Source organism: Cydia strobilella, chromosome 24, assembly GCF_947568885.1.
Source record: "Cydia strobilella chromosome 24, ilCydStro3.1, whole genome shotgun sequence".
In the NCBI taxonomy this organism is placed as follows: Eukaryota; Metazoa; Arthropoda; class Insecta; order Lepidoptera; family Tortricidae; genus Cydia; species Cydia strobilella.
In genome coordinates, this window is record NC_086064.1 from 7,816,022 (window position 1) to 7,836,289 (window position 20,268).

General features: G+C 37.7%; 2 protein-coding genes across 2 annotated transcripts in view; one reads left to right on the forward strand and one right to left on the reverse strand.

The window, feature by feature from the left end:
• LOC134751991 (uncharacterized) overlaps nucleotides 1-20,268 on the reverse strand; it is a 254,773-nt gene that overhangs the window by 46,671 nt on the left and 187,834 nt on the right. The window lies entirely within an intron of this gene.
• Nucleotides 1-20,268, forward strand: part of LOC134752330 (zinc finger protein 432-like) — a 30,182-nt gene that overhangs the window by 1,167 nt on the left and 8,747 nt on the right. The window contains exons 2-9 of the mRNA XM_063688002.1: nucleotides 4,989-5,901; nucleotides 6,926-7,055; nucleotides 7,982-8,049; nucleotides 12,324-12,529; nucleotides 13,319-13,443; nucleotides 15,125-15,405; nucleotides 17,453-17,534; nucleotides 19,588-19,876. Coding sequence (XP_063544072.1) covers nucleotides 5,001-5,901; nucleotides 6,926-7,055; nucleotides 7,982-8,049; nucleotides 12,324-12,529; nucleotides 13,319-13,443; nucleotides 15,125-15,405; nucleotides 17,453-17,534; nucleotides 19,588-19,876 — 2,082 coding nt within the window. The 5' untranslated portion in view covers nucleotides 4,989-5,000. The remainder of the gene's footprint in view (nucleotides 1-4,988; nucleotides 5,902-6,925; nucleotides 7,056-7,981; nucleotides 8,050-12,323; nucleotides 12,530-13,318; nucleotides 13,444-15,124; nucleotides 15,406-17,452; nucleotides 17,535-19,587; nucleotides 19,877-20,268) is intronic.

Here is a 20,268-nt window from a genome sequence, read left to right on the forward strand (position 1 = left end):
TGGTCGAGTAGTTTTTTTTTTTTTTTTTTTAATCTGGTTTTTATGGAGGCTTTGGACACTCTAGGTGAACATGTCAGCCTCAAGATTTGTAGCCCACCATAAACCATACTAAATTTACGGTGGTAACAAGGACAAAGAATAACAGCGCTTTCTCTGCTACTCCTACTGAAAAGGCTATCCCGTTCAGTCATTTCCCCCCACCTCTCATGACCAATCCAGTTAAACTAGATTCATGCTAACCCTATTATAATGTGTAAGAGTGCTTGGGCTATAGCATCTTTGAGAATATTTCGATGCTAGGTAACTATATGTGCCATTTTCATCCAAAAGGGTACTTATTGTCGGTTGTCAATAAGGCGCTATTTCCATATAGCGTTAATTTGAAATCAACCTTATCGGCAAGCGACAATGTGGTACCTTTTGGTTGAAAACGTGACATATGTTAATAAAAAATCACAAGCACACAATGGATTTGGCATTCTGACGATAGTCCCATGGCCCAATGCTGGTTGGGGAATTCACATACAACTTTGAACTTATTCCTGTATGTATGCAGGTTTCCTCATGTTTTCTTCACCAAAAGCTTACTGCTTGGCATTGGCCTCTTCCATATTCCTCCACGAGTCCCTGTCCAGAGCCTGTCTTCTCCACAAGGCTCCAGCCACCTGCCTGAACTCGTCTTCCCATCTATTTTTTTTTTGTCTCATGTTTTTGTCTTCCATCATCCATCATCATCATCCAAAGCTAGTAAATGTGGTATTTTCTATAAAAAGGGACCTTGTTGTCGATGGCGCTTACGCCATTATAAACGATGTTCCGATATAAATACAATGCCGCGCGACGCTGTGCGGCGTAAGCGCCATTGACAATAAGGTACCTTTTCATAGAAAATGCCCCAAATATCAAATGATATTCTACCTTTTCGGTGACATGATTATACATGTTGAAACCATAGGATGTTTTGACCATAGTTAGTTTTGCTGGGCATTTTCCGCAACTCGACATCTAATGTGCCTATTTTGCGTGAAACGAGGTAGCGCTACTCTAACCACCCCAGCTCCTCCACGAAGCCTAGCAAGGTCTTCAGGTTGCTAGTTGCTTCCTTTAGTGTGCATGGATTCCCTAGGTATTTGCTCCTATATACTTCTACCTGTTTACAGTCTAGGAGAATATGTTTTGTTGTTTCTTCTTCTGCCATGCACGCTCTGCACATGGGGCTGTCCGTTTTACCCATAATATGTAGGTGTTTGTTTAGTGTGTTATGTCCTGTTATTAATCCTACTATTTTACGTAGTTGGCTTCTTGGTGTTTTCAGTAATATTTTGGTAAGTTTGTGGTTCAGTTCCGGTAAAATTTCTTTGGTTTGCCTGCATGTCTTCATTTCATTCCAGTACTTGTTGTGCAGTTGTCTGTGATGTTGTTCTAGCTGGTTGTGTATGTAGGATATTGGTGTTTTGACCATATGGAGAGTTGGAAATTTGTTGAAATGTCCCTTGCCTTGTTTGACCTGCTTGTTTCTTGGGAATGCCAAGGAAGCGGTTTATCTTTACTTAGTACTTATTAGGCCAAGCAATAAGAAGGTATAGAGGGAAATGCTAGGAACACAATTCTTAACTTCGTAGCTTTGTTTGGACTAGTTAGGAGATGAACATATCAAAAGTCCCCGGCCGTAACCCTGGTGCTGGGGGAAAGAGGGGGGTTTGAAGGTTCCATTTTTCGATTATATCTCGGAAACTATGCGTCTGAGCGACTTGGCCACTTATACAAAATGAAAAGAGATTGAATTTGTTACAAGTTTTATTCAGTCAAGTTTTTCGATATCTTGTATAGTTTTTGAGATATCCGCTCTTGAAAGTTTATTTAGGGCTCTCATTTTTATCTTGATTATCTACATCAGTAAAGCTGCTAGGCCGGGTTTGGTAACGTTTTCGTATAAATGGGGGGCGCTGAATTCATTTATGGTATCAACATTTACACCTTTCCGGAGTAAAAACATATAAACTTTGGCCGGGGACTTTTGATATGTTAATCTCCTAACTAGTCCAAACAAAGCTACGCAGTTAAAAATTGTGTTCCTAGCATTTCCCTCTATATACCTTTTTTTGGGCATTTATTTCCTGGCCTATATACAGATGAACCGAATATTCCCCGTATCTATCCCCATATCTAATTTTAACAAATACCTATGGCACCACTGACGATGAGTGAGAAGCAATTAGAGCTAGTAGCCTAGAAACTAGAAACGAGTTAGCGAGCAGTGAGTAGCGAGTGTAGTTCTGATAGTTTTGTCGCTCGGGTATAAAGCTCCCATTCACACTCCTACCTTGCAGTCCGCCTCGCAGGACTGCGGAGCAGGATATAGCTCACACACTATACTGCTTAGCCGTCAATCACCAGAGGGCCTACCACGAAAGACGAAATCGAAATATCGCTATCTGCCTCCCTATCGCTCTTGCGATAAACTAGAATATCTGGCGATAGAGAGGCAGATAAAGAAATTACGCTTAACATTTTACGCGGTAGGCCCTCGTGTTGGTGCTCTTGCGATTGCGTTATGTGCTATTTCTTAAAAAAAGTAGCTGTTTTGGTGATATTTGATCACATACACAGGGAATTCCTTACTTAATATAATCTGCTAAGCCCGTGTTTTTCATTGTAAACAAAATGGCGGACTGCAGTCCGGCATTAACATTCACGGCCCAATCCCTACATGGCAGTCCTGCTACGCAGGACGTCATACCACAGACAATCCTGCGCGGACTGCAAGCGGTGGGCGGGGCTTGTAGGATTTGTAGGACCCCAGAGGCATCCTACCTGGGTGTTGCAGGACGCCATGTAGTCCGCGACCCCATAAACAATCCTACATAATGAGGCGGACGGCGAGGCGGACCACCATGCAGGAGTGTGAATGGGGCGCTTAAAGCGAGTGCTCGAATGTGTGTGTGTGTGTGTGTTTGACGGATGAATGTGTCTGGGTCGCTCAGCAGTTTGCCACAAACCATTGCCAAGCAAACAAAACAAAAAACAAAACGTCAGTGCTATTTATTTTCAAATTCAAGTCAATTAGTAGTTTACCTTGACTACTATGTAAAAACTGGTTTCGTGAATATTTTGTATAACATAAAATAAATTGCCTATTTTTTGTTTCTTATTAGTTCCTAGGTAGGTAGGTTCGCCCACGTAGGACACTATAGATATCAAAGGATTGATTCACCCCGCGCCGCATAGCTTCGCTTCGCGTTCGCGTGTTGTTCGCCTACGTTAGTACGCTGCGTCAGTCACGCACTAGACTGTTGACATATTTGTGTGTAGTCATAGAGAAATAAGTAAGGATAGTGCTAATTCCATGTTTCATCACTACATCAATTAATGTAACATTTGAGAAAAAGAATTTTTGGTAGTCTGGGCTCCATGCACAATGGACAGATCAATTGTTGGTTGGCAGAGCCTATATCGGACAAAGCAATCAGTGTTAAGGCGGTTCCCTGAGCCAGAAGGCGAAAAATCTCCTTATATGATCATGTTTTTCTAAGAGGCGTTGATAGTCGTAGACATGGAAAAAATATATGTAGTTCTTGACTATATTATCTTTAATATCATAGCTTTCGATACACGAATTATGACACTTCGCTCGATACAATTAATTCCCAAAGTAACCTCTAACTCGGACTTTTAATCCAACTTTACTCGGTTATTTATTATGTCATACTATAAACAAAAAAAGAAAAAAAAACAATCTTAACTTAAATAGTAATTTCATTGCTTTCGAATTTCGATATTGTAAGGTAACGTTTTTAAAATAAATAAAAATCGACAAAATTCGATCAAAATTGACACTTGGCGCGCATGATCTATCCCGTTCTTTCTTGCGAAATGTGACAGTGACAGCGGCAAACCAATGGAACGGCCTTAAACACTGTATTGACCTCTCCCTTGAGTGGGGAACTATGATAGCACCCATGAGGCTGACATGTTCACCTAGAGTGTCCAAAGCCTCCATAAAAACCAGATTAAAAACCTTGTAAAAAACAATATGTACTTCAAATTTCATAGCCAATTTCATAGCGCATTAAATAAACGTAAGTTTGTACGCGATTATATCCCGTGTTAGTTTTAAAATTATCATCAATCCATCAATCTTTAGGTAGTATGGCTCCATACATACTGTCGATGATTTCGCACACGTCAAAGTGGGATCCACGAGGGATCGAATTAATATTTCAGCCAGTGTACGGTAAACAATTAAATTATGGGCCTCTAGGGCTCTAGCCAGACACGGTTAGAGGTAGAAATACCAAATGCTCTTAGAGCACGACGTTGTTCGGTGGTTATTGTAGTATTTGTAGTTGTCTCGTAAAAGCGATAGCTGGATTTTACGAGAAGCACGTGGACTACCGGCCGTTGACTCCAAGATGGTGGTTAATCACGCTTTGAGATTAATTCTCCATTCACTGCACACTACCACATTAGATTATTGTATAATAAAGCTATCGACATTACACTTTAAACAATATTAATGAGCAAAAAATAAAGGAAATCACGAGGCTACTATCAAGATGGCGTTCGAACCGGAAGTCCTGCTGAAATTCTGGCTTGGATATTTGACATTTGTCAGTTACCACAAAACTTGTAGCGCCATTTACCTAGTTCTATCTAATTAAACCCTCAAACCCTCATTGATTATTTTCTAACTTTGCAACTCTTCTACAACCTATAACTCTTTGCTACAATTCATTTTTAGGGTTCCGTACCCAAAGGGTAAAAACGGGACCCTATTACTAAGACTCCGCTGTCCGTCTGTCTGTCACCAGGCTGTGTCTCATGAACAGTGATAGCTACACAGTTGAAATTTTCACAGATGATGTATTCCTGTTGCAGCTATAAAAACAAATACTAAAAAAGTACGGAACCCTCGGTGCGCGAGTCCGACTTTTTTATTTAGGTTACTTATTAATGTTAAACTAATTCATAATTAATTTTACTTCCAGATATCCACCAAAATGGATCAAAACATGACAGAATTGGATCCGCTCAGCACATATGAGTACCCCCCCTATGGTTACCAGCACATGCACTACCCCTACTCTTACGAGATAAAGTTAGAGCAACCGCTAGCACACTATGCTAATCTAGCTGCCTCCATACAGAACCAAACACAGCAAGTCAACGATATACCTCCCGTACCACAAGATACATTAAAAAATACTAATACCAATATTAATACAAGTATTCCTGTACAAGTAGCTACAAGCAGTCAAATTCAAGAAGAGAAACCGTTGTTCGATCTAAATAAAGTTAAAAAAGAAGGCGGTAAAAAAAGCAATTACTGGTCACAAAAAATCACAGATGAAAATTTTCCTTTCTACGCCTGCGCGCTATGCAATGTTAGCTACAAGCTACTAAGAGACCTAGATTCACATCTGGTTGACCATAAGGAAAGACTCACTAGCTACGATTTGCGGATGAAAAATAAACAAAAGAAGAGAAAGTTGAAAAAGGAACAGAAGAAGCTGAAAAAGTTGAAAAAAGAGGTTAAACAAGAGGATATAGAAATTAAACCGGAGGACGGTTATATCGGTAATGAAAAGGCAGCTGATTTTGTTGAGAATTCGAATACGGTAGCTTCAGAGATTACCCAAAATAATGATAATGTTAATGCTAATGTAAATAACGAAAGTGTTAATAAAGTTGATAGTAATGTAAATAACGAAAGTGTTAATAAAGTTGATAATAAAGAAAGTGTTAATACAGTTGATAATAATGTAAATAATGCAAAAACTGGAGAAGCGGATAAGGAAGTGGAGTACAATAAGGATTTGGAGAAGATATACAAATGTTTTGCGTGTAATAAGCAATTCTCGTTAAGTTATTACTTGAAACTACATGTCAGATCTCACACAGGTAAGTTTTAGGAGTTTAAACCAGGGATCGAATACCGGTATATTTTTCATACAAATTAACCGGTATTCAATTTCGGTATCTCGGTTATTTATGTATATTTTTCCATTTAGTGATCTGATAACTCATTGTTCTTACCTAAACACCATTCTACAATATCAAAGTAATATTTCAAATGGTACGTGATATTTTGATTTTAAGTTATACCGGTAACGATACCTGGTTTAAACCCTAACACACACATCGGCGGTAGCGTGGTCGCATTTTCATCGTCTGTCACCATGCCTGTCACGTTCTAACAAGTATGTAAGTGCGAAAATGACAGGTATAGTGACAGGCGATAAAAATGAAAATATGCTGCCGCCGCAGATTAATTGTTTAGTTTATTGCTATAAAGTAAAATCTGATGAGTTTTTAGGGTTCCGTACCCAAAGGGTAAAAACGGGACCCTATTACTAAGACTCCGCTGTCCGTCTGGCCGTCTGTCCGTCTGTCTGTCACCAGGCTGTATCTCATGAACCGTGACAGCTAGACAGTTAAAATTTTCACAGATGATGTATTTCTGTTGCCGCTATAACAACAAATACTAAAAAGTACGGAACCCTCGGTGCGCAAGTCCGACTCGCACTTGGCCGGTTTTTTTTTTACCTGTGTATGACATAGTTTTTTTGTCAGCTATTAGTGTTCCATACTCAAAGGGTAAAATCGGGACCCTATAACTAAGACTCCGCTGTTTGTCTGTCCGTCTGTCATCAGGTTGTATCTCAAGAACCATGACAGCTAGACAGTTGAAATTTTCACAGATAATGTATTTCTGTCGCCGCTATAACAACAAATACTAAAAACAGAATAAAATAAATATTTAAGTGGGGCTCCCATACATCAAACGTGATTTTTTTGCCCTTTTTTTGCGTAATGGTACGGAGCCCTTCGTGCGCGAGTCCGTATCGCACTAGGCCTGTTTATTTGATATGATCCCTTCAAAATATTAACAGTATATTATATTAACAATTCTTCCTAATTTTAGACGAAAAACCATACACCTGCGCCGAGTGTGGGCAGTCGTTTATAACGGCGAGCAAACTAGGGCGCCATAACAAGCGGATACACCTTGCCATCAAGTACCAGTGTCGGATATGCTACAAGATATTTACCAGGTAAACTATATAGTATTTATACAGTCGAAGGCAAGAATATCGATCCAGACAAATGGCTCAAAAATATGTGAACACGACTTTATTGTCTAAGGTGTAAAAGCTTACACACACATCAATATATATATATATATATATATATATATATATATATATATATATATATATATATATATCATATTTATTCGTAACAAATAATCTGTGAGAACTGTCAAAAACAGTTTACGGCATAGTATATAAAAGTCAAAGATTAATCTATGGTTTACAGTTTGCCTTAGTGCTGCACTCTGGCGGCAGAACATTGCACAGGGGGGTGTCACTGCACAGTTTAGGTATATTTGGCCGGCGCACCGCCCGGGCAGGTGTATGGCAGTGGGCTGCCGCTCGCGCAAAATTGAAAATACGCAATGGCTTCGAAACCTAAATCGCGATCTAATCTGTATAAAACATAATGTTCGGTTTACGGATGTCTGAATAAACGGAAAAACAAGGAAGCAGAAAAAACTTTTTTTTTTTTAATTCCGGACTATATTGACCGACATATTTTCAAAGGAATAAGTACTTCTGTGACATACCTACTTCCGTGAGAATCAGACATACTATCTCCGGCTAAAAATGTTATGTTTACGTTTGTAATTCCTACATATTTATCTTAAAAATAATAAATCAGTAGGTATAGGTACAAAAACTTGTCAAGTGACAACCCCGTGCGTACTCGCAGCTCGGTCATAAATCTGCGGCGCGCAAAGAAGATTCACGGTTCGTGCGCGGTTATAAGTTTCAATTTTGCTTGCAGGCGGCGAGTGTAGGTATAACTTTGTACCTAAATCTGGCTTTTGTGAAGGAGTGAATTTTCTGTACGGTAGTACTATTAGCTATTCTGTGATTGCAGTAATACCTCCCTATTTGTATGAATATTTTAATTTCAGGTTCGAGTATCTGACGCGCCATTTTGACAAAAAACACGCCGAAGACAAGTTGGAAGGGGAGCCTTATGGTTAGTTCAGTTTATCATCTTATCATAAGGGTAAGGTAAGATAAGATTATTATCACAAATTCGTTTACTAATATCTGGGTTGATATGTGAAATTCAACCTTATGAATATGTATTTAAGAGGAAAGGAGACTGTCACGCAGCTGTTTCTCCATATAATACAAACGCAGTCCCCATTTTCCCCTCTGCATATTAATGTTGTAAATGTTTTTACAACTATTTCTGTTTAAATTATGTAATGTACGGAACCCTTGGAACGCGAGTCCGACTCGCACGTGGCCGGTTTTTTAAGTTTCCAATGTATTGTACGACCGGTCTGGCCTAGTGGGTAGTGACCCTGCCTGTGAAGTAAGTAAGTATTTAAGTAAGTAAGTATTTATTGGCAAAGAATAAGTAGGTACAATAGTGTCTTAGGTGGTAAGTGATAATTGGTTGCTTATTCTGCTATTTGTACTATACATGTTGTACTATCATGCAAAAATCTTAAAACTAGAAACTACTACAAGTCTGGCTGTATATCTTGAGAAAGGAAATCTTTTACACTGTAATAGCTTTTATCAGTCAATAGCTTCATCAATTTATTTCTAAATCTATGTACAGGTAGTTCTCTTATAATTTCTTTATCGTTTAGACATATTTTTCTATATACTGTTGAATATTTTTGTTTTCTGTTTCTTTTTTTATTATATCCCATGAGGCTTTACATTTATTTTTACTATTAGCTATGAACTTACTGTTACTGATTTATTGCGCCTTATTTATAAATTTCTTAAGTAGTTTTGTGTATGTGTAATATTCACTTTTCCTTTATTCAGTTTTTCCCTCTTTGTAGTATTGGTATCTAAGTGACCTTTTAGTTTTACAACTTATTTTGATACCGTTTGTTATCCACTTTGGTTTCTTAAGAAGTCCACACGTGACTTTTAGGCGTTGAAACGAAAAACAAAGATTATAATACAGTAAAAGTCTTTCATGAAATTTATTAAATGCTCTATTGAAATCTGCTTCCATATATACTTCCGAAAAGGAGAGTTTAGATAAGCATTCTTGAAACTTTTTGATATTATCTGGGTAGTACTCCCGTTTCAGCTTATAGTAGTGTGTGTTGTCAAATAATTCACAATTTGTATTAATGCTTAGCATCTGAGCGGTATCATGGTCAGAGAGACCAAGAGGCAACACGTCTGCTGATGCATTTTGTATGTTACTTAAAATATGGTCAATGCAAGTTTTGTCTCTAGTGGGTTTATTAATGTGTAGTTTTAAGTTATAATTATTTGCAATATCTATTAAATCTCTGCTGGTTTTATTTAATACTAGTGTGTTGATGTTAAAGTCACCGGCAAACGACTACAAGATCATACTTGGGAATTATTATACCACAGCATTCAACAAGTTTTTCTACTGCGAGCTCCTTTACACAATCCAGCTCATTGTACACAATACCTTGCCTAACCATAATACATACACCACCTCTTTTTTCACCTACACGAGAATAAGATGTAGCAAGTTGAAAGTTTTGTACTTTACAATTGCTCTCGTTTCCTCTTTGAATGAAAGTCTCTGTGAAACATAAAACGTGTGGATTTTTATCCTTTTCAGTCAATTCATTTAAAGCTACCTCTAAAACATTTTTCTTTGAGAGGATGCTAGCTATATTTTGGTGCATAATCCTAAGCTTACATGAACTACTTCTTAAGATCGAAAAAACGTTTTATTCGACGATGTTTTTGCTGAGAAGTAGTCGTAGATTTTTCTTTGAGTAACTTTTTTATGTTGTCTTGTCCTGTTATGTTCTTCTGTTTTTGCTTGCTAAAGTTGCTTAGTTGCTATGCCACGTTTACTTAGCTGTCCTGATTGTAAAAACATATCAAATGACAAGTTCAAGTTTGTGTCATAGGAGTAATGTCTCTCGTGAAGTTGTACATCGTTCAATAACATTGTATTAAATTGTTCTATCTTGCTATTGTATATTGGTTTTCCAAGTTTATATGCATTTTATATGCTGGACAGGCAACTATTATATTGGTTTGTGTCACAGGTTTTAGAGATTCATTAATATATTGTATTAATTCACTGTGCTCTACATTTAACTCGAAATCTTTTTCCCCTATTAAAATGACGCAGTAATCATCGCCGGTAAAATTCCTTACTTTATTTTCTATACCAAGAAACAATTCCTGTATACTTTCACCAGGTGTGATATAGTGGCAATACGAAAAATGTTGTAGTTCTGGATCATTGCTAATGAAATTTAAGATTCCGTGTTTGTTGTTCGTGCTTGTAATAGCAAATTTCCTTTTTCCCGTTTCCGACGAAGGGATAGTCTGGTGTGTAATTATGTCCTTATCAATGCAGTTTCTGCTGTGACTCAATGGATAGGTTGTATTTTCAATTGTTTCTTCTTTATTTTCGTTTGATGGACGGTTTGTATTTTCCACCTCGTCAACGCGCTTTATTATGTTTTCATGTGTGTGCTTGGATGGATGTTTACTTCCTGGAAGCTGTTATCATGGTCTAAAGATGGTAATTGATTTATAAATGTCGATGGTTTCTTACTGGGAGTGATTTTGCATGCAGGTGTTCGTTCTACAAGCAGTTTTTTATATAATCCCATCTTCTTTTCCTTCTCCTGTAATTCGATTTTTAGGATATTTATCTCCGCGTTTAAACGGTTCACTTCATTGTGTGCGCTAGTAAGTTGAGTCTTTAATACAAATATCTCCTGTTTAAGCTCTAACACATGGGAATTATCAAATGTAGGTAAAGTTGGTAGGCTTCGAGACGTGTCATCCATAAGAGATGGTTGTTCGTCTGTGTCTAAATCTTCGGAAGATTCATTATCCGAGGATTCCTGACTATCCTGTTGTTGTGCTTTTGGAGTATTAATAGGTAAATTGTAATTTGTTGCTGGTCCATCCATCATTTGTAGATTTGGATTCACGTAACGTACTAGTCGTTTCGCGTTTTGGCATCTGTTGACCTTTAACAGGTATATTACACGATTGCCATTTCCACGATGATCTCGAACCAGGTGTCATATTACCGAATTTCCTCGCGCCAAGGCTCGTGCAAGTAATATGAAAGAATTCCTTACATCCGGAACATTGCAAGTAATCTTTACTGTGTATTCGTTTTTTGCAGTTAAAGCATGCCTTTTTTTCCGATTTCGGAGACATATTTTATGATTATTTGCTAATTTTATATTTTTTCGTATGGTATTACTGATTTCTGAACTGTAAGATATATGCTCAACGATATTTCTGAACGCAACTAAGTTGTCCGACGTAAGACGTTAAGTGTCAGTGTCAGTGATGGACAATGACAGTTTGCTTGTCACTTGATTTTGTCAGCTGTTGGAATACCTCTGTTTTTGATATTTTTCGTGAATATTTAGACGTTAAATCAAAAAGATCTATGTGTGAGTGTGTTAACTGTTAAATTAATATTCCATCACAATAGTTTTCATAAGAAAAATAGCTACAAACAGCTCACCTAGGCCATCGCGAGTTATTCCTTGTGTTCTTAGTGAAAGTGTTGTTGTTCTTTTGAGGTTTGTTTGCAATTTCTTGATAATTTTCTTAATTTTAGACGATTTCAAATGCAGAGACTAGTTTACGCCATGTTTATACGGGGCGGTAGGTACACTTACACACTGAAGCGGAGGGTCCTGGATTCGAATCCCGGTAAGGGCATTGATTTGTGTGATGAGCACAGATATTTGTTCCTGAGTCATGGATGTTTTCTATGTATTTAAGTATTTGTATAAGTATTATATATATCGTTGTCTGAGTACCCATAACACAAGCCTTCTTGAGCTTACCGTGAGTCAATTAGTGTAAGAATGTCCCTATAATATTTGTTTATTTATTTTATTTTTTGTGATAAATTGCTCATTTTCTATCTACTTAACTAGATTTAGTCACGAAATTCAACATGTGTCAACAATCCTATTTAATTTCACCCCACAGACTACAACGCAAACTCGAAACAATGTCTATGGAACTATAGTATTTAAAACTATATCATGCATAGTATAAACAGGGCAAAGTATGTTATCTTCGTACAAAATCTCGACTGGCGCACTGAGAAACGGGTCGAGATTTTGTTTGAGTGTGCGTGCGACGACGCATAGATACTATGGCGCACACATACAAGTCGCGCGCGGTGCGTTAATGTGTTCATACTTGTCTATTGCAAAACTTATCTGGAGGCCTACATAGTTCATTGGCAATAAATGAATAGATTTGAATTAAGAATTTAATTTCACCCCACAGACTACAACGCAATCCTGCCCTACCTCAAAGAACTGGAGGAACAACTCCGAGAGAAGGCAGAGGCGGAAAGCAAGCCCAAAACTGAAGAGCTGTGGAGCGACTGGCCGGAGATGGATCAGGCGCTGATGCAGGACAGGAACGATCTCATGGATGACAAGAAGGACTTCGCTATGAACCATCTCGATATAGTCATGGACGATGTTAAGGTGAGGGGTTGGTTAGTAACTCGAGGCAGGCAATACCTTATCGGGGTAAAAATGAGTGTTTTATCTCAAAACAAGCCTAAATTAGAAGAGCTGTGGAGCGACTGGCCGGAGATGGATCAGGCGCTGATGCAGGACAGGAATGATCTCATGGATGAGAAGAAAGACTTTGCTATGAACCATCTCGATATAGTCATGGACAATGTTAAGGTGAGGTCGGTTAGTAACTCAAGGCAGGCAATGCTCAATCTTGGTAAAAATTTGTGTTTTATCTCAAAACAAGCCCAATTTAGAAGAGCTGTGAAGAGATTGGCCGGAGATCGATCAAGCACTGATGCAGGACAGGAACGATCTCATGGATGACAAGAAGGACTTCGCTATGAACCATCTCGATATAGTCATGGACGATGTTAAGGTGAGCTCCGTTTACAATGCTAGGGGATTGAGGTCGTTTAGTAACTCGAGGCAGGCTATCCCTAATTTAGGTAAAAATTAGTGTTTTTCTAATAAGCCTAAAACAGAAGAGCTATGGAGCGACTGGCCGCAGATCGATCAAGCGCTGATGCAGGACAGGAATGATCTCATGGATGGGAAGAAGGACTTCGCTATGAACCATCTCGACATAGTCATGGACGACGTTAAAGTGAGGTCGTTTAGCAACTCGATGCAGGCAATACCTGGTTTAGGTAGAATTTTGTGTCTTTCTCAAAACAAGCCTAAAATTGTTTACCGTTTCTAGTTTAAAGTATAAGCGTATTAGTAAAACTTTTTTAGCATGATATCCTATTCCAGGTGCCAGTAGAAACGATGGAGATAGAGATCAAGTTGGAGAAAGAGCATGACAACGATATCGGTGTTGGCGACGACATGCACGACCATATGGCTGGCAACGACCACGACGATGTTAAAGATGAAAGGTCAGTCATAAATGTGGTATTTTCTATATAAAGGGACCTTATTGTCGATGGCGCTTATGCCATTATTAACGATGCTCCGATATAAATACAATGCCGCGCGACGCTGTGCGGCGTAAGCGCCATCGACAATAAGGTCCCTTTTCATAGAAAATGCCCCAAATAATTAAATATCAATCAAAGATAGATATAACTCCGTAATAGATGGATACAGTCTAAGGAAAAAACGTGCCTCGAAAATCACGAAAATTTGATTCTCGATCATATGGCGCCACTAGTTTTGGCATACACTCGTATAGAGGGCGTTGACTATTTCGTTTGTTATTTATAATTTTAACGCATACCAGTGAAAGAACATGGGTCAAAATCATATAAAAATAATTAATGCAAATAAAAAAATCATTTATCCATATTTAAATACATTTTATCGTATTTTTATAAATATTTATTTTTAGTTTTAAAGTGTGTCGACAGATGGCAGTGAATTTACTGGGGTTACAAATTTTACTATGACAGTACCGCTCTAGTATAAGTTACTCTATGATATAAATAAATAAAATCCTTACACAAATCAAAGACTATGTAACTCCGTATTAGATGGAGTGTCTCGAAAATCAAGAAAATTTTGATTCTCGAACAGATGGCGCCACCACGTTTTACCAGTTACCACCTTTGGCCTATTCTCAACTAGATGGCGTTGACGGTTTCGTTTGTTATTTAACAATTTTAACGCATGTCAGTGTAAGAAGAACATGGGTCAAAATCATATAAAAATAATAAACGCAATCATTTATCCATATATACATAATTATTTATTTATTTCCAGACAACATAATACAAATAATACAAATTATATTAACCTAAGATTTAAAATTAAACATTACAATTAAAATTAAATTGAAATAGGTTAATATATAATAGTTATTAACGATACAAAGTAGCACCATATGTACTGTAAAATGTATTTATGGTGTTTTTTTGGTTATGATGCTATTTTTAATCATTTTCATTTTCAGTTTTAATCGTGTGTCGATAGATGGCAGTGAATTTACTGTGGCTACAAAATTTACTATGACAGTACCACTCTATCCTACATTTTCTCTTTGTTTTTTAGGGTTCCGTACCCAAAGGGTAAATACGGGACCCTATTACTAAAACTCCGCTGTCCGTCTGTCTGTCACTAGGCTGTATCTCAAAAACCGTGATAGCTAGACAGTTGAAATTTTTACAGATGATGTAATTCTGTTGCCGCTACAACAACGAATACTAAAAAGTACGGAACCCTCGGTAGGCGAGTCCGACTCGCACTTGACCGGTTTTTTTAATGTTGTCAAGCCAGGTGATTCCTAATGCCTAATAACGAAAATATAATGGCTAATGACGAAATTACCTACCACTTACGCCGCCGCTAAGACGTTCTTACACCTACCTGTTCCACATGCGCATCCGCATTAAGCTCCGCATCGATTTTATGCGGATGCGGATGTTGAAAATAATGCGGAAGTTCCGCGGTTGCGGATGCGGATGCGAATATTCGCAACATGCTGGTCCAAAATATGATATTTTCCTTTTTTTTTACCGTGATCAAAAACATGTAACTCTGTCTTCATTCGTAAGAGGGAATATAGTACATTTACAAATAAAACATTTTTCAAAAAATAATTTGTATTTATATATTTTCCAGTTTATCAGATGAGGATTATTTCCCCTCTAACACGTGGGCGGAGCCCCCCAGCATGGAGGCGGGGCCCCCCTCGCCCCCCACCCGCGGCCGCCGCGCCAAGCCCGACGGGCCCCTCACCTGCAAGATATGCGAGAAGAAGATCAGTACGCACTCCTACATGAGGATACACTTGAGGACGCACACAGGGGAGAAACCATACAAGTGCTATATATGCAGCAGGGGGTTCATAACGTCGAGTAAAATGCATAGGCATGTTTTGACACATTCGGAATCGTTTGACAGTGAGTACCGACAGTTTTATTTAATTAGTATGCTATTTAAGTACTATATACCAATACATTTGAGGACAATTTCAATTTATTTATTAAATAAAGATAACAATGCAATGCTATATATGCAGCAGGGGGTTCATAACGTCGAGTAAGATGCATAGGCATGTTTTAACGCATTCACTGCCAGGGGGTGTGGCCAAGGAACAAACTTGTATGACGGTGAACGCACATGTGCGTTGGGGGCAGTGAATGTGTTAACACACTGAGAATCCTTTGACAGTGAGTACGGACAGTTTTGTTTAATAAGTTTGCTACGTTAGTACTATTTGAGGATACATATAAGAACGCACACAAAAAGCCATATATGGATTTATAATGTCGAGTAAGTTGCATAGGCATGTGTTGACGCACTCTGTCTTATAATAGTGAGTTTTCAGCCTATAAAGTGTCCCACTACCGGGCAAAAGCTATTAGCTTCATATTTTAATTCAATGTTTTTTTTTCTCTCTTTCTGAGTAAGTAAGTAAGTGAGTGTTCTTGTAAGTGTCTCTGTTTGGCCCTATGGTTGACTGGTAGATAATGTTTATAAAGTATAAATAAATAAATAAGTAAATATCCTGTTAATTAAGCGCAATATCTGGCCAGATCGCCCAGCCCAGGTTCGAATCCCGGTAAGTGCATTTATTTGTGTGATGAGCACAGATATTTGTTTATTTATTTATTTATTTAAACCTTTGGGAAACAAACAGCCAAAAACAACACACATAGAAAATCAGATAACACATTCACAAGCCACACAGTTTCCACTAATGAATGATAACAGTTATGTTGCTCAGAAACTAACATTAATAATACAATTTAAACTTAATTTAACATTAATACAATTTAAAGCATGCAAAACTTAAATACCTAACTCGAATTGTTGAAGACAGCATTTAAACGTTGGCAAGTAGATGATAATGGAACTAATGGGTTCCTGAATCATGGGTGTATTCTATGTATTTAAGTATATATTTATCTATATAAGTATGTATATCGTCGCCTAGCACCCATAGCATAGTACAAGCTTTGCTTAGTTTGGGGCTAGGTTGATCCGTGGAAGATATTAGTTTATTGATTTATTTTATTTATTTATCTTCGCAATCCAAAAATGACTAAATATTCAGCCAGTATCCTGATACAAATGGGAGGTTTAAAGGAAAGGGGAAGGCCGGTTCTCCATACAAACGTAGTCCCTATTTTCCTCTCTGGATATTAACATTGTGGAAACTATTTTTACACAATTTGATGTATATTAACCATAGCTATGCCCCTACGTTTGACTACTTAATTTTTTTGATTATTATAAGAATTAGGAGCGAAAACCAATTTCCCTATAAAAATAACTTTTATAAAAATTAAAAATTCTAATAATATCAAACGAAGGGGCATAGAGTTAGACCATGATAAGTCTGCAGTGCAAGTGTTATTTTAAACGTCAAACTTCTATGAAATTATGACGTATAAATAACACTTGCACTGCGTGTGCTATCAAAATCGTTGCAGACTTATCTTGGTCTAACTCTAGCTGTGAGTTACATACATTTTGCGTCCAAATGTTAATATCCAGAGAGGAAAAACAGGATTACGTTTTTACAAAGACTATGTATGTAACTCCGTATAAGATGGATACAGTCTAAGGAAAAAACGCGCCTCGGAAATCAAGAAAATTTGTTTCTCAAACAGATGGCGCCACCTCGTTTAGATGGCGTTGACGGTTTCGTTTGTTATTTAACAATTTTAACGCATATCAGTGAAAGAACATGGGTCAGAATAATATAAAAATAATAAATGCAATAATTTATCCATTAATAAATACATTTTATGGTATTTTTAACCATCTTCATTTTTAGTTTTAATCGTGTGTCGATAGATGGCAGTGAATTTACTGTGGCTACAAAATTTACTATGACAGTACTCCTCTATCCTATATATCCTCTTTGGTTTTTATGAAAATTTCGCGCGGTCGTGCACTTTCGTAGAAAATTTAACTAAAGAGAAATTATGAAATTTACAGAAGACGGTGTGAAAATTGAAGTGGACGTGAAGCTAGAGGGAGACGAAGCGACGAAAGAGGAAGATGGAGATATGGACACGAAGTAGGTGGCTTTAATTATTGTAATAGAAACATGGGTTAATATACAGGCTGGCTAAAAAATAAGTGCATGCCCGTTGCCAGGGAAGTTTTGGGATTATACTGAGCAACTTTTACTATGGGACCAACCACGAAATCGCGAAAAAAAAATTTACCCTCCCATAGAAAATGGACCAGCCAAAATGTATGAAACAGCCAATTTTTTTTTCGCGATTTCGGAGTTGGTGTCATAGTAAAAGTGTTAACTATAAAACTCCCGTGAGACTCAAACATATTAGATTATTTGTCTCCGTGAAGACGGTCCTCGTAAATTGGACCGAAACATGTCGAGCTATTCGACTTAATAATACGTGAGTGACCCGATTTTAAATAATCTAATAGTATAAGTTGCTCAGTATAATCCCAAAACCTCCCTGGCAACGGGAATGCACTTATTTTTTAGCCACCCTGTATAGGCTATAACCGGCGAGTCATGTCACAAAAAAATGTTGGACTTCGCTAATCCGGACGGACAAAAAACCAGCCGTACGGATTAGAGAGGTTTCCGGATTATTTTATACTATAAAAACACTTATCTAAATTAGCGAATTAAAACAAGATGGAATAAATGTATCTACATATTATTTTCATGAAACGAAATAAATTACTAACATTTAAAAAACCGGACAAGTGCGATTCGGACTCGCCCACCGAGGGTTACGTACTTTTTAGTATTTGTTGTAGAAATACATCATCTGTGAAAATTTCAACTGTCTAGCTATCACTGTTGATGAGATACAGCCTGGTGACGGACAGACAGACAGAGTCGGAGTCTTAGTAATAGGGTCCCGTTTTTACCCTTTGGGTACGGAACCCTAAAAATCTGTAGAGAATATTTTTCTACTTTGTATACTATCGCACTTTGAAGGCACTATGAAGTGACTATCAGAGGTAGTGCGTCCGCGTCTAGGCCTTACGGATTACCGAGGCTCCACTGTACTTAAAAACCGGCCAAGTGCGAGTCGGACTCGCGCACGAAGGGTTCCGTACCATTACGCAAAGTACGGCAATAAAAATCACGTTTTTTGTTGTATGGGAGCCCCACTTAAATGTTCATTTTATTCTGTTTTTAGAATTTGTTCTTATAGCGACAACAAAATATATTATCTGTGAAAATTTCAACTGTCTAACTATCACGGTTCATGAGATACAGCCTGGTGACAGACGGACAGATAGACAACGGAGTCTTAGTAACAGTTTTTGGCCCCCTCCTTGTCACACTTGGTCACATTTGGCAAACCTGGTGTGACGTCACATTTTTTTCAATGAAACCGGCAAATCTAATTAAGAATTATATTTTATCAAAAAATTTCTGACCAAAAAAGAAATATTAAATAAAATAAATAACCCAAAACAGATTAAGAAAGAAAATTAAACGATTAAAAAACGATTATCGTTCCAAAAACTTGTTTTTAACTGTACAGAAAATAGAATTATTTAAATAAGTTTGTGACGCCCCCCTCCCCCTTGTCACAACATGTCACATTTTCTGGGGGGGGGGGGGGTCCCCCTAAACTTGTGATGTAATTAATGGATGACCCCTAATAGGGTCCCGTTTTACCCTATGGATATGGAACCCTAAAAATGGAATGAAAGCTTATTGGTAAATTCAAAGATAGATATAACTCCGTAATAGATGGATACAGTCTAAGGAAAAAAGTGCCTCGAAAATCAAGAAAATTTAATTCTCGATCAAAGGGCGCTACTAGCTTTGGCCTACTGTCGTATAGATGGCGTTGACGGTTTCGTTTGTTATTTAACAATTTTAACGCATATCAGTGAAAGAACATGGGTCAAAATCATAAAAATAATTAATGCAAATAAAAAAAAATTATCCATATTTAAATACATTTTATCGTATTTTTATAAATCATCATTTTTAGTTTTAAAGTGTGTCGATAGATGGCAGTTAATGTACTGTGGTTACAGAATCTACTATGACACTACCGCTCTATCTTATTATATCCTCTTTGGTAAATTTATAAACCTACAATGACACCTCTATTCCTATATTCCAGAAAAAAAGCCAAGACGAAAACAAAAAAGAAGAAAGACGAAAAGAAGAAACGCGACTATCAGAAGCGTCCGCACGCGTGCGAGTTCTGCCAAAAACGGTTCCTACACCTCGAAATGCTGCAAGTACATAAGAAGAGCCACGAAGGGGAGTGCGCTACTTTGAAGTGCTATTACTGTCTAGTTGATATAGAGGACGAAAACGTGTTGAAGGAACATGAGGCGACGCATACGGGGCCGAAACCGTTCCTGTGTACGTTGTGCGGAAAGGGGTACAAGCGGAGAGAAACTATGGTAAGTAAAAAACTGTTCCTACATCTAGAAATGCTGCAAGTACATAAGAAGAGTCACGAAGGGGAGTGCGCTACTTTGAAGTGCTATTACTGTCTAGTTGATATAGAGGATGAGAACGTGTTGAAGGAACATGAGGCGACACATACGGGGCCGAAAAAGACATATTTTTACCAATCTTGCGTATGTATCATTTTGTGCTTATGACTGATCGGTCGATGAAATTGGACACAATCGCTTATAAACTTTATATATCTGGGATACAAAATGTGTCAAGAAAAAATATCGAATAAAAATATAGAACTAATCAGAATGAAGGAGAATGTTCAACATCAAACATTTCTTCAGCAAATAGGCCACAGGGGCACTTTTACATGTCAATTTTTACAAACAAT